Source organism: Phyllostomus hastatus, unplaced genomic scaffold, assembly GCF_019186645.2.
Source record: "Phyllostomus hastatus isolate PE091 unplaced genomic scaffold, TTU_PhHast_1.1 phas_contig_524, whole genome shotgun sequence".
NCBI lineage: Eukaryota > Metazoa > Chordata > Mammalia > Chiroptera > Phyllostomidae > Phyllostomus > Phyllostomus hastatus.
In genome coordinates this window covers 13,599,298-13,625,042 of record NW_025333900.1, presented here as the reverse complement: position 1 = coordinate 13,625,042, position 25,745 = coordinate 13,599,298, and the positions used below count along the sequence as shown (strand labels likewise).

The 25,745-nt window shown below is 36.4% G+C and overlaps 1 protein-coding gene across 1 annotated transcript in view; it reads left to right on the top strand.

The window, feature by feature from the left end:
• Positions 1–25,745, top strand: part of CCDC18 (coiled-coil domain containing 18) — a 122,856-nt gene that overhangs the window by 58,367 nt on the left and 38,744 nt on the right. The window contains exons 19-24 of the mRNA XM_045847044.1: positions 2,061–2,203; positions 9,894–10,057; positions 10,275–10,488; positions 14,741–14,840; positions 23,103–23,219; positions 24,607–24,750. Coding sequence (XP_045703000.1) covers positions 2,061–2,203; positions 9,894–10,057; positions 10,275–10,488; positions 14,741–14,840; positions 23,103–23,219; positions 24,607–24,750 — 882 coding nt within the window. The remainder of the gene's footprint in view (positions 1–2,060; positions 2,204–9,893; positions 10,058–10,274; positions 10,489–14,740; positions 14,841–23,102; positions 23,220–24,606; positions 24,751–25,745) is intronic.

The window sequence follows — 25,745 nt, the reverse complement described above, 5'->3', positions numbered from 1 at the left end:
AAACGTACACATTAGAAAATGATGGTTCTGTGTAATCTCACTACCTATGTATTCTGAATTCATTCTCAACATCTCCAGTGGAGCTAAAGAATCTCCTGTCAGTAAATTCAAACTTATCAGTCAGGTATTATGTATTTTCTTTTTTAGAGACCTCATTCCTATAACTCTCTGTCCCTTTTGCTAAAATCTAGACCTATTGCTTGATATGCCTGTTATATATACAGCCTTATCCTGACGCATTTCTTCATCTCATCTGTATGAGAGTCCCAGTTCCTAGATTTCTTGTCATTGACTCTGGGTTTTGCAGGATTGATTATAATTCTTGTCCCCTCTAAAGTTGTTTTCATTTCTCCAATGATCTTATGTTTCTTTTTCTGTTTTTTTTTCTCCTAAGTCTGCCAGTTCATTTGTATTTTTCATTTGGTAATTTTATTCTTCATGATCTTTATTTTAAGAGATTTTTTTGTGTTCTCTTTAATTTCTTTGAGGGTCTAAAGTAGTTTATATCTAAAAATTTCTTCAGTATTTGGAGTAAATTTTTTAGCAAATATTTTTCTAGCTTTCATTTCTATTCCATTATTGCATAGGTTCTATGCCATATTATTTCCGATTTTTTCATCTTTAGATTCTTCCTGCTTGTAAGTGTGCTATTTAATTAAGCAGAGAGTAAGTAGATTTTTCATGGGATTCTTCCCTTTTTACCCAGGTACTATTTTAATTTTATTCTTGGAACTTGAGTGGGGGTTTGATAGTAATGATTCATAACCTGTATTTAGTTCTTCAGTGATAGGTTTTAGGAGAGCTGGGAGGATATCAAAGTCATTAGCTTTGAGATCCCAGTCATGTAAATGTTCATTGAAAACATGGAGTGGCTGAGATTAACTAGGGAGAGGATATATAATGAGGGGTGAGAAGATTGACTCGGACAGATCTCTGAGGTGTGTAGTACAAGGAAGCCAAAGTAAGTATTTCATGAAGTAAGGAACGATAGTTGGTGTCATGGGCTGCTGCAGTCAATGTCACATGTCAAGTAAATTGAGTGTTGAGAAACATCCATTGGAATTAGCAACGTGGGGGTGATTGATGACATTGCACAGTTTCTGTAGATTGCTACAGGTTGAAGAATGAATGAGAAATGCAACAGGCATAGAAAACTCTCAGAAGTTGAGCTACAGAGAGGAGGAAAGAAAGGGTAGTAGTTGGAGGGAGTTAGAGGTATGAAGGTATGAAGGAAAGTTTTTTACTATGGGAAGGTTTTGAACATGTATACATGCTGATATAAAGAAACCTGAGGAAAGATAGATTGAAGGTACAGCAAAGAGTAGAGACAGTCAGTATGAGGTTCCTGAGGAAGTGGTTAGGAATTGAATCCAGAATACCTGTGCAGTAATTTGAGTTGTGTAGGAGGAAAAATATTTCCTCTACTGTAGCAAAACAGAAGGAAGAATGAATAGGAGCAAATGAAAGTTATGTTGGGAGCAAAAGCAAGTTATAATGTTTGAGGGTAGTGAGGGATCTAGGAATCCTTCACTGAATGAGCCAATTTGTGAAGGAGAGGAATATGGTTTGACAAGAGAAGAAAAACCATTTCAAATGGGGATAATAAAATGGATAATATTTACCATTGTTTTGTTCAATTCTTGTAAATCTTATTTTAATGTTATGATATGGCCATTTCTATAAATATGTATATGAGTGACATCTTTATTATTAAAAACTTTTTTTATATATTTCAAAACATAGTAAGTTCTCATTTAACATTGTTGATAAGTTCTGTGACTTTAAGTGAAATGACAAATAACAAAACCAATTTTATCATAGGCTAACTGTTATAAAGAAGAGTTAGGTTCCTATGTAACTCCACAATGTTATGATAAAACAACATTGGATGAAATAACATTATTCAAAGACCTGCTGTAATTCCTTGTCTATTTGATTTTTGTAATACATCTTAAAATGATAAGCTAGGAAACAAATTTATATGCCAGTAAATATTTTTCCTCTGAAGAATGTTGAACTGTGACTGAATTTTAAATACTTAATGAAAACTGCTTTACAAGGTATCAAAACTGGAACAAGAGCTTCAAAAACAAAGGGAAAATTCAGCTGAAAAGTTGAGAAAAATGGAGGAGAAATGTGATGCAGCCATGCATGAAGTGGATTTGAAAAAGCAGAAAGTTATTGAGCTTACTGGCACTGCCAGGTAAAATTATTATGATAGTTTTGATTTGTCTTCCTCTTTCAACATTAATAGTGTCTGAGTTTCCATATCAGATAATGTTCAGTGAAGCTTTTGTTTGAGGGATTAATTTCTCTACGGTCTGTATTCCTATAGCATTTTGTTTTTACCTCCCACATATACCTCCTATTGTAAGTTCCTTAAGACCAAGATATCTGGTTTATTTTAAGGGTCCTCCCACAACAATGCCTTATACCTCATAGGCACTTAGCAACTGTTTTAGTGAATTAAATTGTGGAAGACCTTAAAAGTTGCAAGCAAAGATGTACTCATACAGGAATGTGGTCAAATTGTTTATGGGAGGGAGTAACTTAACAGAATAAAGCAGTGGTTCTCCACCTTGACTGAACATTAAAATCATCTGAGGAGATATAAAAAAATACTGATGCCTAGGTCTCACCTCTGAAGATTCTGATTTAATTTGGCTGGGCTGGGTCTAGGCATCAGTTAGTCAGGAGAGGGCCCCCTGAGCTAAAAACTATACCCAGCCTTCCCAGACCTCTTCTACTTTATCAGCAGAAGTTGACATAATTAATAATATGCTTATAATTAGACTATCATCCTACTGACAGGAAGCAAGAGCTAACTTATGCACTTGAACTAAAACCACATGTTGCCCTGCTTCCTCTCCCCTACCGACAGAAGTCTTTGATAAATATAAAGTCTTTGTGCCTTAAGTGCAACTTGCTTCCCCATATGTCCTCAACTTTCTCAACAGGGTCAAAAGGGTGTCCTGTGTTTAAAACTAAGACCACAGTTCTTTAGACCATCTTTCTCCTATTGACAGATGTCTATCAACTATACAGCCTCACCACCAGTGTGTACCTTAATTCCTCAAAGATTAGTCATATCATAATTTTATCCTTGCTTATGCAAAACACCACTAGAAGCTGTAGATTTTCAGGTCACCCTTCATCTCTGATACTAACCTCTCCATTTATTCTCTTTCCTTCTCCCACCTCATTTCACCTTCTAGAAGACTTCTACTATGTCCACTGGAATTCACAATCCATCCTGAGAGACATCCCCTATACTCTCTACTTCTTTTCTCTTACTGTAGTAGAAATCTGACTCTCCCCTGAGGATGTTACTTCTTTCCCTGCAGTCCTCTAAAGTAAAAACTTTTCTTCACAGTTCTTGTACCACAGGGTTAAAATGTGGAATAGTGTACTATACTCCAGGAACCTCATGTCATCAGATCATTTTATCCCTCGCTGTTGCTGACACCTACAGGCCACCCAACTTAGTGTTGCTCTGTCTAAAACCACTTATGTAATTATTCTTGGAGATTTCAAAATACTGCATATCTATCTAGCTGATCCTTTGACACCCTAGTGTTTTTTTTTTAATTCTCCTTTAGTGATCTTGATCTTTATCATACCTCAGCCACTCACTCACATAATTTGCCCTTGATCTTGTCATTTATATTTCAGTGTAATCTGAATACTATGCATCTACCCCCTATTATTCTCATTCCCTTTTAATACCCCAGTTTCAATAATTCTTTGATCTTACCAGGACCTCTAATCTGTCATTCCACCACTGTCTCATTCTCTTAATATCCTCTCTTCTCTCTTTATCTAACTTAAATTCTTTAGTCATTAAAATTACTGATTTGTATATATCCACAATTCCTTTACTTCGCATATAACCACAATTCTCTCTCACTTTGTGGTACACAGCCAAAAAATCAACTCAGACTACACCATGTTTGCATCTCCAGAGGCTGGAGAAAAATCTAACCATGCTGATCAATCTTACCCTAACATAATAACTTCAAATTTTAAGTGTTCCCTTAATGCTACCTGGTAGTACACACCTTTGCCTTTTCTTTCAAAATTCCAACAACACCTCTCCAGTATTGCTTTCTGTTTTACTGAGAAAATTAAAGTAATAGTTTCTTTCTTTTCTTGCCCCTACAATTTGACTTCAAGACAAAAACTCTTTATGATTATAGTTGTAGTCACATTTAGTAGTAAATGTAAGTCCTAAATACTAACAGGAAGATAGTTAAACTTTATAGGACACATCCTAGTTCCAAGAAATCTCTTCCTGAAGCAGTGTTTTCTCTGTTTCTCTGTTCTCACTATCACTTCTGGAACTACAATTTATGAAACTGTTTTCCTCTGCCAAAAGGTATTAGAGTTAAAATATATCTCTTATATATCTCCTCCAGTGTGTTTTAGCATTAAAATATCTTCAGATAGAAAGAAAGGAAACTAATTTATTGAACACATTCTGTGTGCCAGGCAGTGTGCGAAGTAAACACATTAACTCAATCTTCAAAACAGCCCTAGGATCCACGTTCCCTCCCCACCACCCCTGAAGCTGGAAGGTGACGGGTTTAGCCAAAGAACATATATTCATGACCTATGGACACAGACAACTGTGTGGGGAATGCCTGAGGGAGAGCCAGGGCTGGGTGGAGGGGGGCGTGCAAAGGAGGAAAAAGCAGGGACAACAATAATAGCATAAACAAAATACAATTAAAAAATGCAACCTCTTCTCATTTTGTAATTAATATTTATGACTTTAGATATAATAAAACCTATTATTTTAAAAGATTGGAAAAAATAGCCCTATCAGTTTTTATTATCTCAGTTTTTAGAATGAAGCTGAAAGTCAAAGAGGTTAAGGTATGAGATGCACAATTTCAATGTGCTCTAAAACCAAGATTTTTTTCCTGTTACACCACTACTAAAATGTTCTCTTGGTGTTATATGTAAATGTCACTGCATATGAATGATCCTAACCCTGTTTTTTTAGTGCTGAGGCACATATGGCACTTGCTAGATTTCTCAAACTGCCTCTTTAGCCACTTGAAAACCTTTTTTTCACATTTGAAGAAGCCATTTGTTCAGCAGCTATGTTCTAAAAGTTTAGTAGTATTTTTGCAAAATCCTTCCTTTGGGCCTGTTTCTAATCTCAGGCTTGATTGTCCACAATAACTCTGCAACTGTAAGATGATTTCTGGAAAAAACTGTGGGTTTCAAGTCTTGTAAAATTTTGAAAGTTACGGAGAAATTTTTAGTATTGGATTATCTATGTAAGAGTTAAAATCTTAAACCCTTAAATATTTGTTATATTATAGTAATGCCTCATTTATGTAGCATCAGGAAATAATGCATGGTTGCTCATAAATAAATAAGAGTGGAATTTATCTTTACCAAGTAGGGAAACTTTAAAACAAAACAAAAAGTTTTTTGATAGAAGTTTTCCAAAATGTATATGTTCTTGTTATTTTTACCTTCTTTGGGTGCATCAGGGTTAAAATTACATACGTCACTTATTATACCATAGTAATGAGATGAAACCTTTAGGAGTGTAGAGCTCTATTTATTTTTTACTTAATAGCTGTGCTTTTTGAGTATTTTTAAAAAATAATTTTCTCCAACTTTTTAACTGATGAGCTGTGACCTCTTGGTACTGTAGGCCAACCTCTTTGAATTATTATTGTAAAATTATGTTTTCTATCTACTCTAACATAAGAGAAAAATTAGCCAAGTTAAAAGTCATTTACCTAGGATTTTAGACATGTAAAAGAGTCATTAGCATTTGTCTAATCTAACAGTTCTTAACCTTGTTGGACCATGGTCATGTTTAAGGATATGGATCATTTCCTGTACATAGACATAACATATGCATACATAATTTTGCAGATTATTTCAAGGGGGTTTTAGTTTTCCTGAAGTTCACTTATGGACACTGAAAACAAATCTTGAAAAATACAATTTTGTTTACGTTACATTTATTAAAAAATCAATGCTTCAGCCCTGGCTGGCGTAGCTCAGTGGATTGAGCACGGGCTGGGAACCAAAGTGTCCCAGGTTTGATTCCCAGCCAGGGTACATGCCTGGGTTGCAGGCCATAACCCCCAGCAACCGCACATTGATGTCTCTCTCTCTCTCTCTCTCTCTCTCCCTCCCTTCCCTCTCTAAAAATAAATAAATAAAATATTTTTAAAAAATCAATGCTTCCATTTGCAACCTCAGTTTATAAAATGTCAAAGTCCAATGTCAATGTCAAAGTCCAAAGTTTTGTTATTGTTTGACTACAACAATAACAAAAATGCTGATGCAAAAGAATATTAGCTCTACCCACTATTGTGGATGACCTTAACAATTGTTTAATTAGTGAATATCACTTTGGAATTACCAACAGATGGGCTTAAAACTTCCTCTCACCATGTTGATTAGCAATAAATAGTGGAACTTCCATAGTAGAATGAGCCCAGGGCAGCCTGAAAGTTAATAAATTTTCATGATTAATAATTATTTGTATTATCCTAGGCCATCAGTTTTCAACCAGTGTGCTGTGGCAAGATTTTTTATTTTATTTTATTTATTTACTTTTAGAGAGGGAAGGGAGGTAGATAGGTAGAGAGAGAGAGAGAGAGAGAGAGAGAGAGAGAGAGAGAGAGAGAGAGAAACATCAATGTGCAGTTACTGGGAGCCGTGGCCTGCAACCCAGGCATGTACCCTGACTGGGAATCGAACCTGTGACACTTTGGTTCGCAGCCCGCGCTCAATCCATTGAGCTACACCAGCCAGGGCTAAGATTTTTAATATATGTAACATCTGACTAGTTAGGGGCACTGACCTCTTTTCCTTTAGATTGTCAAATAAAGAAATGATAGCAGCCAATGCAGTAATACCCGTTCAGTGTGAATGGATCAAAATTATACCTATACTTTTTTGTCAGAGCTGGCAAAAAATATATTTTGGGGGGGTGCTACAGATATTTAGTAATTAGGAGATTATGAATTTTATCTAATTACTCAGTAATTAGGGGGGAAAAAGATTGAAAATTGTTGTCTCAGACAATGTACTTAATCTTCCAGCTTCATCATCTGTTAAGCAAGGAAGTTGTACTAGTCTAAGAATTTCTAGTCCCTTTTAAAGCTAAAAATATAACATTATTAAGAAATGTCTGAGGAGGTACTTCCAGCCAAGATGGAGGCGTAGATAGAAACACTTTGCTTCCTTGCACAACCAAAAAAATAACAACAACCAATTTAAAAACCAAAACAACCAGAATTGCCAGAAAATTGAACTGTATGCAAGTCTAACCACCAAAGAGTCAAAGAAGAAATATTTATCTAGACTGGTAGAAGGGGTGGAGATAGGCAGCCGGGGTGGAGAGGACATGAGGCAAGGTGGTGGCTAGTGAACCAGTAGTCCCACATCTGCATGTGGATAAACCAGGTGGAACAACTGGGGAGCGAGACTGACAGTGCAAACCAGGTTTCAGCACGGGGGAATAAAGCTCAAAACCTTTGACTATAAGATCATGTTGGGGATGCAGTGGTGGGAGAAACTGCCAGTCTCACAGGAGAATCTATCGGAGGAGCCCACAGGATCCTAGAAGGAACAAAAGCCCACTCATCCAGGAATCAGCACCTGAAAGGGCATAATACGCTTGTAGAAAACGAGGGAAGTGACTGAAAGTGGGATGAGAGCCAAGCAGCATTGTTCCCTTCCCCATATACAGCACCACAACACAGTGAAATGGGTTGCCCTGCCATGGTGAATACGTAAGGCTCCTCCCTTATGACATAACAGATGCCTGAGACAAAGAAATATGGCCCAAATGAAAGAACAGATCAAAACTCCAGAAAAAGAACTAAGTGACGAGGACATAGGCAACCTATCAGGTGCAGAATTCAAAACACTGGTAATCAGGATGCTCACAGAAATGACTGAGTATGGCCGCAAAGTGAAACAAAAATATACAGGAAACCAACAGTGATGGGAAGGAAACCAAGACTCATATCAGTGATTTGGACCAGAAGGAAGAAATAAACATTCAACCAGAACAGAATGAAGAAATAATAATGCAGAAAAAGAACGAGAGGCTTAGGAACCTCTGGGACAACTTTTCAACATCTAAATCATAGGGATTCCAGAAGGAAAAGAGGAAGAGCAAAACATTGAAAACTTATTTGAAAAAATAAAGAACTACTGTAATCTGGCAAAGGAAATAGACTTCCAGGAAGCTCAGAGAGTCCCAAAGAAGTTGGACCCAAGGAGGAACACATCAAGACACATCATAAGTTAACACAAAGTTAAAGATAAGGAGAGAATCTTTTTTTAAAAAAAGTTTTCATTATTTATTGTAGAAAGAGGGGAAGGGAGGAAGAAAGAGAGGGAGAGAAACATCAATGTGTGGTTGCTTCTGGCATGCCCCTTACCGGAGGACCTGGCCTGCAACCCAGGATGTGCCCTGACTGGGAATTGAACCGGCAATCCTTTGGTTCACAGGCCTGCACTCAGTCCACTGAGCTACACCAGCCAGGGTAGGAGAGAATCTTGAAAGCAGCAAGAGAAAAGGAGACAGTTACCTGCAAAGGAGTTCCCATAGACTTTCAGCTGATTTCTCAAAAGAAACTGAGAGTTTCTTTTTTGAGTTTCTCGGTTGCCTTAGAGGCAAGAAGGGACCAGAAAGAAGTATTCAAAGTCATGAAAGACAAAAATCTGTATCCAAGATTATTCTCTCCAGTAAAGCTATTATTTAGAATGGAAGGGCAGATAAAGTGCTTACCAAGCCCTTATATGAAATGTTAAAGGGATTTACCTAAGAAGAAGAAGATCAAAACTATGAACATTAAAATGACAACAAACTCCTAAGTATCAACACCTGAACCTAAGAAACAACAACAAAAACAAACTAAGCAAACAACCTGAACAGGAGCAGAGTCACAGAAATGGAGATCATATGGAGAGTTATCAGCAGGGAGGAGGAAGGGGGGAAATGGGGGAAAAGGTACAGGGAAAAAGAAGTATGATTGGAAGGTATAAAATAAACAGTGGGAGGTTAAGTGTGGTATAGGAAATGTAGAAGCCAAAGAACTTGTATGTACGACCCATGGACATGAACTAAAGGGGGTGGATGCTGGGGGTAGGGGGTGCAGAGTGGAGGGAAATAAAGGGGGAGAAAAACATGGTACAACTGTAGCAGCATAATCAATAAAATATACTTAAAAAGAGGAAATGCCTGAGTAAAATGACTGATTTTGCTCTCCGATGAGTAGTGTGGTCTCAGTGACAAATATTTTGATTGTTGGTTCTTTATTTTCTGTGTTCCAGATTGTAGAATTTACAGATGAATGAGACACCTCTTTATGGATGTTCTTAATCCCTATACAGCTTTATAAAAGTTCATTATAGTTAGGTTGAAAAGAATGCTAGCCCTAACCAGTGCGGTTCAGTTGGTTGGAGCACTGTTTCATAAACCAAAGGATTGCGGGTTCCATTCCTGGTCAGTGCACATGCTCGGGTTATGGTTTGGTCCACGGTCAGGCTGTGCACATGGGATAGGCAACTGATTGATGTTTTTTTCCCCCTATCTCCCTCACCTCCCTTCTCTCTCAAATCAACATTCATGTCCTCAGTGAGGATTAAAAAAAGAAAAAAAAGAATGCTAACCTTGCTAAATACTGCTAGGTAATACAGTTGTATTTAGCGGTATGTAATTGGTGCAGAATTACAATCTTTAAGTCAAACATTTAACAATAAAATAAGTGATTTGAGATTCTGACTAGACATTTTGCTGATATTTGTCCTTATATAACTGGAAGTCTTTGTTTAGTCAGAGACAATCAGTTGGTTTTTAAGTTTTTGAATTATCATTTGTTTTATTTTTTCTTTTTAATTAGACAAGTAAAACTTGAGATGGATCAATACAAAGAAGAGCTGTCTAAAATGGAAAAAGAAGTAATGTACCTAAAACGAGATGGAGAAAATAAAGCAATGCATATCTCTCAGTTAGATATGATCCTAGAACAGACAAGGACAGAACTAGAGAAGAAAACAAATGCTGGTAAGCAATAGGTTCGCTGAGCCTTACTGCCTTTGTATTTATATTTAAAGAAGTAGACTAAAGTAAGAATTTCGGACAATGGAGTTGAAAAGGACAATGAATAGTCAATACCTTGCCTCTGATAGATGAATAAAATTGGATATTCCTAATTATTTACAAATTTCTTATTAATAAATGGTTTATATATAGTTCCAAAATTATTCTCTTGTCTTAACAGTTAAGGAGTTAGAAAAGTTACAGCACCACACTGAAACTGAACTAACAGAAACCTTGCAGAAACGGGAAGTACTAGAGGCTGAACTACAAAATGCTCATGGAGAATTAAAAAGTACTTTAAGACAACTCCAGGAATTGAGAGATGTGCTACAGAAGGCTCAATTATCGTTAGAGGAAAAATACACCACTATAAAGGATCTCACAGCTGAACTTAGGTCAGTTAAATACAAAGAAATGATACCACAATTACAAGTATTTCACTTTATTATTCTGAATCTTTGGGTCATACAATAAAGTTTGTTGTTAAATTCTAGATGTCTAAACTTCTCAGTCAGCCTATTCCCATGCACCACCTAATAAATGCAGTAACTGCTGTTAGCTAATATTTTATCTTTAGCCTTTGGACCATTTTACACTGGTCCACTCCTATATTCTATAGTGGTTAAAAATATGATTGGGCTAGCATACAGCAGTGTTTAACAGCAAAGTAATATTAATAATAACAGTATTGTTCTTTGTACTAAGCCATTATTTGTGCCAGTACTACTCCAGGGACTTCATATATGATCTTACTCATTTCTTTATAACAAACCTTTCAGGTACATACATCACCTTTTTACCCTTGAGAAAACTGAGGCTTTGGAAAATTAAGTAAAATATCCAAAGAAGATAGAGTGTTCAGAGAAGAGAATTAAACACAAGTCTGTCCAACTCTAAAATCTAAAGTTCTTAGGTTAGCAGCTAAGTTCACCACATGTATGGTGAGTGGAGATGGAGACCAGACCAGATCCAAAGGTTGGGAAATAGATTCTGAAAAGGAAAACAGAATTCCAATCCAGAATGTGAAATGTTGAATGACAGAATAGGGTAGAGAGCAGTAAGATGACCCAAAAACTTAAATGTGTCTCATGATTTACTGTAGGGCCTCTTTCTCTTTTCTACCCACAAAATCATTTTTAGTAAATTTCATGTAACTTTAAATAGTATGTGTCAGACTTTCAAACCCCTATTTCCAGTAATAACCTATTTCCCAAACTCCAGACTCAAATATCTAATGTCTTGTTATCTCGACTTTGATATTTTTAAGAGGCTTCTTAAGCTTGGCCAAAACAAAACTCATGTTTTTCCCTGCCCTTCCTCTCTCGGTATTATATAATAGCTTTAACCAAAAGTCTATGATTATTTTATCACTTGCCCTCCTTTTTTATAAAATTTAAGCTATTAGTCATGTCAATTCTGTTTCCAAAATATATTCTGAAATCCATTGATTTCTTGGCCTCTTTTCTATTACCACCTTAGCAGAAGTCATCATCGTCTCTTACCTGGTCTGTTTCTGTGACTTCCCAACTGGTTTCCCAGTTTAAATTCTTGACCCTCCCCACAACCTGTTCTCCTCAGAATGGTTTTAAGTTTATGATTTAAAACATCAATCAGATCATATTACTTCCCTACTTAAACCTTCTAATGGCTTTCTAAATGATTCAGAATAGCACCCAAGGTAGTTGAGAAATATAAATTAAAGCCACAATGAAATAACACTTACACCATAATGTATGAATGGCCATAATAAAAACAAACAAAAACCAGAACAGAAAATAACAAGTCCTAGAAAGCGGGTGGAGAAATTGGAACCCTTATACATTGCTGGTGGGAAACTAAAATGGTATAGCTATTGCACAAAACAGTTTGGCAGTTCCTTAATAAGTTACACATGGAATTATTATATAACTTAGTAATTTCACCCTTAGATACGTACCTAGAAATAAGTGAAAACAGGTGTTCAAACAAAAATTTTACACAGATGTTCATAGCAGTTCTTCACAATAGCTACTAAGTGGAAACAGCCCAAATGTTCATTAATAGTTGAGTGGATAAACACAATGTGGTGGTATATCATGTAAGGAATATTATTCAGCCATGAAAACAAAGTACTGATATATGCTACACATGGATGAACCTTGAAAACATTATGCTGAATGAAAGAAACCAGACGCATACTACATAATTCCATTTATATAAAATATCAAGAATTCACACATCTATAGTGATAGAAGGCAGATTAGCTGTTGCCAGGAACTGGTGGCGGGGGGGAATAGAAAATAACTACAAACAGATATGGAATTTTCATTTGAAGTGATAAAGAAGTATTAGAAATAGATAGTGCTGATGGTAACAACACTGTGAATGTACTTAATGTAACTGAATTGTTTAAAGTGGTTAAAAGGGTAAATCTTGTATGCATGATTTTTAAAAAATTCAGGCTCCTTATTTCTGGAATACAAAATCCTATATGACAAGGTTCCTGTCTACTTCCCTACCTCATTTCATACTGTTCTCCTTCTTGGCCTGCCTATTTATTTATTTATGTATTTACTTACTTATTTATATTATTATTAGTATTATTTTTAATTCTCACCTAAGGATATATTTATTGATTCCAGAGAGAGAGGGAGGGGGGACAGAGAGAAACATCCATATGAGAGAAACATTGATGGGTTGCTTTCCACACATGTCCTGACCAGGGACTGAATTCTCAACCTAGGTATGTGCCTTGACTGGATATTGAACCTGCGACCTTTTGGTTTACGGGACAGAACTCCAACTAATTGAGCCACACCATCTAGGGCATGGCCTTTTTATTTTCCTTCCCAAGTTTTTCCCCCACCCTCCTACTTGCCATAGCTGTTTCTGTGGCCTGAAAAGAATGGTTTTATGACTAGCTTCTTGCCCTTTGCATTACCTCAAAGGGCCCTTCCCTGGCCACCTACTCCAAAGTAGCCACCCAGTTACTATTTAGTTAGTATTTAATGCCCTGACATAGCACTTTGCATTGTGATTTGCATCTTTCTTGTTGCGTTGTTTATTATTTATTACCTATCAAGATCGATGTGATGAAGGACATCTATCTTGTTAACTATGAAGTCCACAGTACATAGAACCCGGACATAGGGGAAGCATCCAGTAAATACTTGGTAAATGGTTAAGTGAATGATTGGATGAAAAATGTAAAAATGAAATCTGAAGTTTTAGCTAATAGCTTAATTTTAGAAACTCAATTATTTGCATAGACATCAGTTACAGTTATCATTAGAATTAATTTCATATCACATTTAGAATATTAATTTAGTCTTGTATTTTATAACTTTTAACTTAGGAGAATAATAAACAGCTCATTAAAGAAGTTCAGAATCTATTTCTTAAAATGAGTACCTTTATTCAGTATTGTTTCATATTTAAGACTGGAAAATCATTTGAAGATTTTCGAGATCAACACACCATTTTCAGGCTTTGTCATATCAGAACTTAGAGTTCAAGTTAAAATTCTCTGATCGCACCAAGATGCCCATCAGTAAATGAATGGATCAAAAAACTATGGTACATTTACACAATGGAATTCTATGCAGCAGAAAGAAAGAAGGAGCTCCTACTCTTTGCAACAGCTTGGATGGAGCTGGAAAACATTATGCTAAGCGAAACAAGCCAGTCAGTGAAAGACAAATACCATATGATCTCACCTTTAACAGGAACCTAAACAACAAAACAAAGAAACAAGCAAAATACAACCAAAGACACTGAAATAGAGGACAGGCTGACAGTGACCACAGGGTAGAGAAGAGGGAATTTCAGGGGGCATTGGGAAGGGTTCACGGGAACAAACTTAAAGGACACATGGATAAAAACTAGGAGGAGGGTGATAATGGGAGGGAAGTGGGGAGGGTTGGGAGGGGGGGCTGGACTGGGAGTAAAAGGGAGAAAACTGTATTTGAACAATGATTAAAATAAAATTTAAAAAAATTCTCTGATCACAGGCTTCAGAGTAGTAGAAGTCTTAAAACTGTGTTGTACTAAGCATTTTTATAATGCAAAATTGTATGTAAGGAGGATGGGAATTTATAAAATCTACATAAAATAAAATTATATGAAATATATTTATTTCTATTTATAAAAATATTTTTATAGTAGACTTCATTATATCACTATATGTAAGCCATCATTTTGAGTAAAATTTTATTTTGAGAAATACATCAGTTATTTACTGAGCTGTGGGTATCAGGGATACCAACCTCGAGATAAATGCCTCATTCAGTTGTAATAAACTCATAGTTATTATATAGAAAAGACTTTCAAACATTCCCTTGATCTGTAGATGGAAAACTATGGGTATGTATTTTAAATTTCTTATAATTCAATCTAATTTCCTGGGAGTGCTTTACATTTAGCTTAAGTTGTCTATAATAGTAGAATTTAAGTTACCTTTTGACTTTTTAGGGTACTCTATTAAACTAATTTATTAATATCAACTATTTTTCCTATACATTATTCCTTTAATTTGAGCCCTTTCAATTTGAAATAATTGCATATATGCTATCACTTTTAACTGACATGAGAGTTAACCCAGTTGACTTAATTTTTAAAAACTGTAATATTTCTGATATATGCTTTGATCTTTTCTTTGATAAATTTCAGAGAATGCAAGATGGAGATTGAAGATAAAAAGCAAGAACTCCTTGAAATGGATCAGGCACTTAAGGAGAGAAATTGGGAGCTAAAGCAAAGAGCAGCTCAAGTTGGTTTTATTAATTATATATACTTTAAATATATTTTATTGATCATGCTATTACAGTTGTCCCATTTTTTCTCCCCTTTATTCTCCTCCACCCTGCACCGCACCTCCCACCAGCATTACCACCCCCCCCCCCCCTTAGTTCATGTCCATGGGTTGTATATATAAGTTTTTCGGCTTCTCTATTTCCCATACTGTTCTTACCTCCCCTTGTCTATTTTGTACTGACAATTATGCTTCTTATTCCCTGTACTTTTTCCCCCATTCTTTCGTCTTCCCCTCCCCACTGATAACCCTCCATGTGATCTCCATTTCTGTGCTTCTGTTCCTGTTCTAGTTGTTTGCTTAGTTTTTATTTTTGTTTTTTAGGTTCAGTTGTTGATAGCTGTGAGATTGTTATCATTTTACTGTTCATATTTTTGATCATCTTCTTTTTCTTAGATAAGTCCCTTTGACATTTTATAAAATAAGGGCTTGGTGATGATGAACTCCTTTAACTTGACCTTATCTGAGAAGCACTTTATCTGCCCTTCCATTCTAAATGATAGCTTTGCTGGATAGAGCAATCTTGGATGTAGGTCCTTGCCTTTCATGACTTGGAATACTTCTTTCCAGCCCCTTCTTGCCTGCAAGGTTTCTTTTGAGAAATCAGCTGACAGTCTGATGGGAACTCCTTTGTAGGTAACTATCTCCTTTTCTCTTGCTGCTTTTAAGATTCTCTTCTTCATTTTAATCTTGGCTAATGTAATTATGATGTGCCTTGTGTGTTTCCTTCGGTCCAACTTCTTTGGGACTCTCTGAGCTTTCTGGACTTCCTGGAAATCTATTTCCTTTGTCAGATTAGTGAAGTTCTTCATTATGTCTTCAAATAAATTTTCAATTTCCTGCTCTTCCTCTTCTTCTGATACCCTATGATTCGGATGATGGAATGTGTAAAGTTGTCCTGGAGGTTCCTAAGCCTCTCCTCCTTTTTTTGAATTCTTATTTCTTCATTCTGTTCTGGTTGAATGTTTCTTTCTTCCTTCTGGTCCAGATCATTGATTTGAGTCTCGGTTTCCTTCCCATCACTGGTGGTTCCCTGTACATTTTTCTTTACTTCACTTTTCATAGCCTTCACTTTTTGCTCTATTTTACAACCATACTGAACCATTTCTGTGAGTGTCCTGACTACCAGTCTTTTGAACTGTGCATCTGATAGGTTGACTGTCTCTTCATTGCTTAGTTCTAATTTTGGAGTTTTGATCTAGTTATTTCATTTGGGCCATACTTTTTTGTCTGGGCACGCCTGTTACATAGTGAGTGGTAAAGCCTTAGGTATTCTCCAGGGCAGAGCAACCTACTGTGCTGCATTGTGCTGCTGTATGTAGGGGAGGGGTCCTAGAGGGAACAATGCCCCTTGCTCAGCTCTCTCCACTGGCTTTTAGTCACTTCCCCTGCCACCCACAAGCAAATTGTGCCCTTCTGGTGCTTATTCCCAGGCTAGTGGGCTTGTGTATGTTCTAGGACCCTGTGGGTCTCTCCAATGAACTCTCCTTTGAGGTTGGGAGTTTCTCCCACCACTGCAACCCCCACAGGTTTTTTCAGTCAGAGGTTGGAGGCTTTATTTCCCTGCAAGGGAACCCTGGGTTGTATGGTCTGTGTCTCTCCCCATTTGTTCCTCCTGGTTTATCTGCTTGCTTCCCCACCCACCACCTCACCCACCTCATCCTCCAGCCTTGGTCTTGCTGTGTGTCCTCTCTGCCCCTCCTACCAGTCTGGATGAATGTTTCTTCAACTTCTTGGTTGTTGGACTTCCACACAGTTTTGTTTTCTGGCAGTTCTGGTTATTTTTTGTTTCTAAATTTGTTGTCCTTCTTTTGATTGTGTGAGGAGTCAAAGTATACCTACCTATGCCTACCTCTTGGCCGCTAGTCTTACTAATTATATTTTAGTGAAATTTTCTGTTAAAATACAATCACACAGTGTTTCACAGGTCACATATTTTGGTAGATGGACTTTTTATAACATTTGGGGTTTTTCCACATAAATATTTTTGAAAAATTAGAAATATGTCATCTTTCTTTATCTTGCTATTTTTTACAGCAAGTGAATTTTTGAGAATGAAAGTTACCTTAGCATCTGAACCTTTTGATCTGTTTATTACTGTATATCAGGAAAATGGGACTAAAGGAATTTCTTGCTCAACTAGTATTTGTTAGAGGAGCAAAAATATTCAGAAGGTATTACTTATTATCATCTTTTTTAAAGACTTTACTATTTACAGCAGTGTTTGGTTCACAGAAAGATTGAGCAGAAGGTACAGATATTTCTTATGTATGACCTACCCCCACAAATGCGCAACCATCCACATTATCAACATTTTCCACCACAGGTAGTGCATTTGTTACAGTTGTGAACCTACATTGAAGCATCATAATCTCCCAGAGTCCAGAATCTATACTACTCTTGGTTTTGCACATTCTATAGAAGGAACATATGATAGTTGTCCACCATTATAGTGTTTTCACTACACTACAAACTTCTGTGATCCACCTATTCATTCCTCTTTCTCTTCCCTCAGTCCTAACAACCACTGATCTTTTTATTGTCTCAATAGTTTTTCCTATTCCAGAATATCACACACATGCTTTGAATCATAGCATGTAGCCTTTTCAGATTAGTTAGTAATCTGAAAAGTTAGTAATATGTGTTTCCCCTCCTACCAGTTAGTAATATGTGTTTAAGGTTCCTCCATGTCATTTCTTACCTTGATGGTTCATTTCTTTTTCGTACTAAATAATGTTCCATATTCTGGATATACTGCAGCTAATTTATTTGTTTTCTCCTACTGAAGGCTGTCTTGGTTTCTTCCAAGTTTTGGCAGTTATAAATGAAGCTGCTATAAACATTCATGTGTAGCTTTTTGTGTGAGAATAAGTTTTCAACCCCTTTGGGTAAATACAAAGGAGAGTGATTGCTGGATCATGTGGTAAGTATATGTTTAATTTTGTAAGACACTTCCAAACTGCCTTCCAAAGTGGCTGTACCATTTTGCATTCCCACCAGCAATGAATGACCGCTCCTGTTTCTACACATGCTGGCTAACGTTGAGTGTTAGTGTACTAATATCTCCTTGTTTTAATTTCTATTTCCCTAACGACATGGTATGGAGTACCGTTTTCTCTACTTATTTGCCAACTGTTTATCTTCTTTGGTAAGGTGTCTTTTATTTTTTAACTGAGTGGATTGGTTTTTTCTGTTGGTGAGTTTTAAGAGTTCTTTGTATATTTTGGATACCAGTCCTGTATCAGATTTGTCTTTTGTAAATATTTTCTCTTAGCGTGTGTTTTTTCTTCTCATTCTTTGGAAATTAACTTTCACAGAGTAAAATTTTTTCATTTTGATGAAGTCCAGCTCATCAATTATTTCTTTCATGGATTGTGCTTTGGTGTTTCATTTTAAAAATTATAGCTGTACCTAAGGTCATCTTGGCTTTCTTCTGTGTTATCTTAGGAGTTTTATAGTTTTGTATTTTACATTTTGGTATGTGATCCATTTTGTATTAATTTTTGTGACAGGTGTAATGTCTGTGTCTGGATTCCTTTTTTTTTTTTTTTGCATGTGGATGTCCACTTAATCCAGCCCCATTTGTTGAAAAGAATATCTTTTTCGGGCCCTGGCTGGCATAGCTCAGTGGATTGAGCTTGGGCTGCGAACCAAAATGTCGCAAGTTTGATTCCCAGTCAGGGTACATGCCTGGGTTGCAGGCCATGACCACCAGCAACCGCACATTGATGTTTCTCTCTCTCTCTCTTTCTCCCTCCCTTCCCTCTCTAAAAATAAATAAATTAAAAAAAAAAGAATATCTTTTTCCATTGTATTGGCTTTGCTCCTTTGTCAAAGATCAATTGATTATATTTATGTATGTTTGTTTCTGTGTTCTCTATTCTGTTCCATTCACCAGTACCACATTTTCCTAATTAGTTAGCTTTGTAGTAGTAAGTCTTGAAGTCAGGTAACATCAGTCCCCCAACTTTGTTATTCTCTTTCAATATTGTGTTGGCTATTCTTAGTATTTTGACTCTCCATATAAACTTTAGAATCCGTTTGTTGGTAGACACAAAATAACTTGCTGGGGTTTTGATTGAGATTTCCTTGAATTTGTAGATCAAATTGGGAAGAACTGATATCTTGATGTTATCGAGTCTTTCTCCCATGAACATGGACTCTTTCTCCATTTATTTAATTCTTTGATTTCTTGTGTTGGATTTTGTAGTTTTCCTTATATAGATCTTGTATATTTTGTTAGATTTATACCTAAGCAGTTCTTTTGTGGGGTTGCTAGTATAATTTCAAATTCCTCTTGTTCATGCTAGTTTATAGGACAACAATTGGCTTTAGTGTAGTAACTTCATACCCTAAACCCTGCTATAATTGCTTATTAGTTCCAGAAACTTTTTGTTAAATTTTTTGGATTTTTCTACCTAGATGATCATGTTCTCTGCAAACACAGACAATTTTATGTCTTCCTTCCCAATATGTATACCTTTTATTTCCTTTACTTGTCTTTTTGCATTAGCTAAGATTTCTAGTACAATGTTGAAAATACTGGTCATAGGGAATAATTTTGCCTTGTGTTTATTTGATCTTAGTGGGAAAGCTTAAAGTTCTTCTCACCATTAAATATGATATTAGCTGTTGAGTTTTTTGTAGATTTTTTTTATCAAGTTGAGGAAGTTACCCTCTATTTCTAGTTTACCAAAAATTCTTATCATGATTGGGTATTGGATTTTGTCAAGAACTTATTTAGCCTTTTGATGTCATAGATTACATTCAATGATTTTCAAATTTTGAACCAGCTTTTGATACATAGAATAAATCCCACCTGTTGGGGTATATAATTTTTCTTATACTTTGTTGGCTGTGATTTGGTAATATTATGTTGAGAATTTTACAGTTATGTTCATGAAAGATGTTGGTCTATAATTTTCTCTCCTAATAATGTCTTTGTCTTATTTGGCATTAGGGTAATGCGGGCCTCACAGAATGATTTAGGAAGTATTTCTTCTGCTTCTGTCTCTGAACAAGACTGTAAGAGATTATTATAATTTCTTCCTTAACTGTATGATAGAATTCATACATACCAGTGCACCTATCTGGGCCTGGTGCTTTGTTTTGAAAAGTTATTAATCGTTGATTCAGTATCTTTAATAGATTGTCTACTTTTTGTGTGAGTTTTGGCAGTATGTGCCTTCCAAGTAGTGGTTCTTTTTTGTCTAGTTTTTTTTAAAGATTTTATTTATTTATTTTTAGAGAGAGGGGCAGGAGGAGCAAAAGGGGGGGAGAGAAACATCAATGTGTGGTTGCCCCTCACACACCCCCACTGGAGACCTGGCCTGACGGGGAATCAAACCAGCGACCCTTTGATTCATAGGCTGGCACTCAATCCACTGAGCCACACCATTCAGGGCCATCTAGTTTTTTAAACAATTATATTTTATTGATTATGCTATTGTAGTTATTCTGATTTTTCCCCATTTGTCTTTTCCACCTAGCACCCCCAACTCCCTCAGGCAATCCCCTGACTATTGTTCATGTCCACAGGTCATATGGATAAGTTCTTTGCCTACTCCATTTCCCATACTGTACTTTACACCTCCAGGGCTATTCTGTAACTACCTATTTGTACTTCTTAATCCTCTTACCTCTTCACCCAAAACCTCTCTTTCCCCTTCCATCTGGCAGTCTTCCAGTAACTAACTTCTCTTCTCTTGCTTTTTAGAGTCTCTCTTTATCTTTAACCTTTGGCCTTTTAATAATGATGTCTTGGAGTGGGCCTTTTTACATTTTTGCATTCTTCATAATTGGGATTCTCTGTGCTTAGAGAAAATTTTTTTCACTGTTTTTTTTTTTTTTCAGATAGATTTCCAATTTTTTGCTCTTTCTCTTCTCCTTATGGCACCCCTATGAGGCAAATGCTGGACCTCTTAAAGTTGTCGCAGAGGCTGTTTGTACTATCCTCATTGTTTTGGATTCTTTTTTCTTCTTGTTCTGCATGGTTGTTTTTGCTTCCTTATGTTCCAAATCATTGATTTGATTCCCGGCTTCACCCATTTTACTGTTGTTTCCCTATAAATTGTTCCTTATTTCAGTTAGTGTATTCTTCATTTCTAACTGGATCTCTTTTATGCTGTTGAGGTCCTCATGATGTTCCTTGAGCATCCTTATAAGCAGTGTTTTTAACTGTGCATCTGCTAGATTGCTTATCTCCATTTTGTTTAGCTCTTTTTCTGGAGTTTTGATCTGTTCTTTCATTTGGGCCATGTTTCTTTGTCTCCTCGTTTTGGCAGCCTGCCTGTGTTTGTTTGTATATATTAGGTAGAACTGCTTTGACTCCGTGTCTTGGTAGTGTGGCCTAATGTAGTAGGTGTCCTGTAGGGTCCAGTGGCACAGCCTCTCCTGTCACCCAAGCTGGGTACTTGAGGTGCATCCTTTTTGTGGGGTGAGTACACCCTCCTCTTGTACTAGAGCCTTGGTTGCTCTTGGCAGGCCAATGCGAGAGATTTAACCTAGGCCAGTCAGCTGCAAGAACTGGCTGTGACTACTGATGACCAACCTCCACCCTCTGTGAAGGATCAGTTGTGCAGGGGCAGGGTTGTGGTGCTCCAACATGGTCTGTAGTTCTACACTGGGTGCGTTGGCCTTGGGGTTTCCTGGGTGGTGCAGACCAAGGTCAGACCCCACCTGTGTTTTTCCCAGGATACCCTGCCTGAGAAGCAATCTGAAATGGACGCTGCTTGTGCTAGGCTTGGAGATTCCCAGATGAAGCCAAGCTGTGACTCTAATCTGGCTGCTGCTAGGGCTCACTAAAACCAGCTATTTCTTGTTTGATAGAATTTAGGAGCCAAGACCATCTATTCTTATGGAAAAGTAGTTTGGGTGTGCCCATAAATTGGGTGGGGTCGAGCCTCTGTGGACCTCCAAGGTGGGTCACACAGTGTTAGCCAGGTTAATGGAGTCTCAGATATGGTACTAGCCTTCTGGCTCTGTTCAGGGAGGGCTCAGCAAAGGGACAATGGCCTCTGCTTGCCCCAGTGCCAGACACTTCAGTCTCTCCCTGTATACCACTGGTGCCCTTCAAGCTGCCACCCTGTGCTGGAGCTCAGAGGAAGTGAGTTGAGTAGGTGAGTCCATGTGTGGGTTCCTTAAGAGGAACTACTTAGGGCAGCCTCCTTCACCTACTCAATCCCTGCTGGTTTTTGCAGCCAGAAATTGTGGAACTTATCTCCCTGGCCCTAAATTCCTGGGCTGGGGAGCCTGGTGTGGGTCTGGGACTCCTCATTCCTGAGATATCCCTCCCCAGTTTTTATCCACGTGGGTGTGGGCCCAGCCTGTTTGGTGTCTGCACCCCTCCTACCAGTCTGGATGGGTGTGGTTTCTTCAATTCCGTAATTGTTAGACTTCTCAGCTTGATTTCTGACATTCTTGAGTGATGGTTGTTCTCTATTTTGGTTGTAATTTTGATGTGGTTGTGTGAAGAGGTGAGCCATGTCTGCCTATGTTGCCATTTTCAAGGTTGTTAATTTTTTTCATCTAGTTTTATTAAATTCATGGACAGAGAGTTGTTAATAGTATTCCTTTATTTTTTTTCAATGTCCATGAGATTTATAATAATGTCTCCTTTTTCATTTCTGAATTAGCAATTTATGACTCTTTTTTTTAGCTTGGTTAGTTACTTATCAATTTTATTGATCTTTTCAAAGAAACAGCTTTTGATTTTATTGATTTTTCTCCATTGATTTCCTAATTTTAATTTCACTGATTCCTGCTCTAATTCATAATATTTCTTTCCTTCTGTTTACTTTGTATTTAATTTGCTCTTCTTTTTCTAGTTTCCCAAGGTAGAAGTTTAGATGATTGATTTTAGATCATTTTTCTTTTCTGATATATGCATTTAATGCTGTAAATTTCCTCCAAGCATTTGCTTTTGCTGCATTTCACAATTTTTATATTGTATTGTATTTAGCTGCTTTTATGGCATAAAATGAAGTCTGAATCATTCTTTCATTTATAAACATAATTTTTGTTTAAGTTTTTATAATATATATAAGACTCAAGATCCAGTATTCGTAAAAAATAATTATTTTTCTTATTTTTAATAATTTATTTGACATGAATTTGTTTCAGTTATACCCACTATAAATAATTCTAAAACACATTCAAAGCATATAATTTTCCACATTAGAATAAAATTGAATGACAGTTTAATGTTACTTTTGTATTTAGGTTACACATTTGGATATGACTATTCGTGAGCACAGAGGAGAAATGGAACAGAAAATAATTAAATTAGAGGGTACCCTGGAAAAATCAGAATTGGAAGTTAAAGAATGCAACAAACAGGTTAATTATAAAAATTACATATTTTAATTTGTTTTAAAAAATTCTTCACTTTAAGCATCCATTATTTATATAACATGATTTTTAATAGATTATGTGTAAGAAAAATTATAAGTATCTTGTACATGCTACTTTATGTTTCTTTTTCTCCTCTTAATATTTTTCCCCAGTTTTATTAAGGTATTACTGACAAATAAAAATTGCACATATTGCCCTGGCTGGTGTGGCTCAGTGGATTGAGCTCTGGCTGGCCCATGAACCAGTACTGGCCTGTAAACCAAATGGTCGCCGGTTCAATTCTCAGTCAAAGCACATGACTGGGTTATGGGCCAGGTACCTAGTTGGGCGCCTGTGAGAGACAACCACACATCGATGTTTCTCTCCTTCTCTTTCTTCCTCCCTTCCCCTCTATATAAAAATAAATAAAATATTTAAGCCCTGGCTGGCATAGCTCAGTGGATTGAGCATGGGCTGCGAACCAAAGTGTCGCAGGTTCAATTCCCAGTCAGGGCACATGCCTGGGTTGCAGGCCACGGCCCCTAACAACCACACATTGATGTTTCTCTCTTTCTCCCTCCCTTCCCTCTAAATAAATAAATAAATAAATGAATAAATAAATAAATAAATCTTTTTAAAAAATAAATAAAATATTTCAAAAATAGCATATATTTAAGGTGTGGCACATGATGTTTGATAGACATATACATTGTGAAATAATTATACAATCAAGCTTATTAATGTATCTTCACCTCACTTAGGTTTCTTTGTTTTTTTGTTTTTATTTTGGTGACAACATTTAAGATGTATTCTCTTTGCAAATCTCAAGTATGCTATACAATATTATTAACTATAGTCAAAATGCTTTATATTAGATCTCCAGAACTTAATTCATCTTGCATAACTGTAATTTTGTACCCTATAACTGACATTTCAATATTTCCCCCACTCCCTAGCCTTTGGTGACTACCCCCTTAGTGTTATTTTGAATGCAATTTTTATTGGGTCATTGTGTCCACAAACTTATAAGGTGTGCATGTCTGAATATGTATAACATATGTCTGAAAGAATTTGCAGGTAATTCTGTTAACTGGTTGTGGCGAAGGAAGGAACACAGTGCAAAGTGGACTTTTTCACTAATCATATGTTTTACCTCATGCACATGATACCTATAAACCTTTTTTAAAGGCCATGTAACATTTGCTGTTTTAATGTGCCCTAATTTTCTTTTGTTATACAAATATGATTGATCTTCATCTCTTTTAGCATAGTTAGGTATACATATAAGCATCTTATTAGGCACAAGAATTCTGACATTTATATCTAAGTTGCAATTGTCTTAAAAAACATTTTTATATTTAGTTACATTAATATTGTTCTGTTTAAAATTCAGATAGAAAATTTGAATGAAAAATTGCAAAACGCCAAAGATCAGCTCCGAGAAAAAGAGTTTATAACACTACAAAATGACCAGGAGATCAGTCAACTGAAAAAGGAATCTGAAAGAACACAACAAAAGATGAAAGAAATGGAAAGTGTGAGCAAATTATTTTCCTCCTAAGGAACATGTAGTACGTGATCTGAAGAGCAATATAAATCTTTATATATTTTTAAAGATTTTATTTATTTATTTTTAGAGAGGGAATGGGGGGAGAAAGAGAGAGAGAGAGAAACATCAATGTGCGGTTGCTGGTGGTCATGGCCTGCAACCCAGGCATGTACCCTGACTGGGAATTGAACCTGCAACAAATCTTTATATTTTATTTAATTAATTAATTTATTTATTTTATATTTTAAATTGCTTGGTTTTAGTATACAGAAACTGTGTCATAAATATTTTTAGGCTAATTATTTGGGCCTGATGCTTATTAGTTTCTTTGACCTTATTAAATATTTTATTATGACATTCTAGTGAGTTGCCAGATGAATTATTACTAGTTTGTATGTGTATTGAGTTGTGAATCCATTTACCAGCTTGCTTTTAAAAAACTGAAATTCCTGCCCTGACTGGTGTAGCTTAGGGGTTGGATGTTGTCTCATGAACTGAAAGGTCTCCAGTTTGATTACTGGTCAGGGCACATTCTTTGGTTGTGGGCCAGGTCCCAGGTTGGGGGCATGCAAGAAGCAGCCAGTCGATGTTTCTCTCTCACATCGATGTTTCTTTCCCTCTCCTTCTCCCTCACTTCCCCTCTTTTTAGAAATAAATAAATGGATCTTGAAAAACAAAACAAAACTGAAATTGCTTCTAAGAGCTCTTGTAGACGTACTTCCTCTTGTTTTTAAATACTATACTCAACTTTAAAACTTTATACAGGGTCCAGCAGAAGTAACGCCACTGAGAGTGTTAGTAGTGTACATGAATGTCTTGCATGAGATGGACAGCAATTTGAACATTTCACCTAAAATGTCATATGGTGTGCTTTAGTGTGATATTGTTATGTTAAAGAATTATATGCTTATGGTTTTATAATAAAAGATTTCTATGTAATAAAAAAGGAGCATTATATGTGCTGGATCCTGCATATTGCTCTC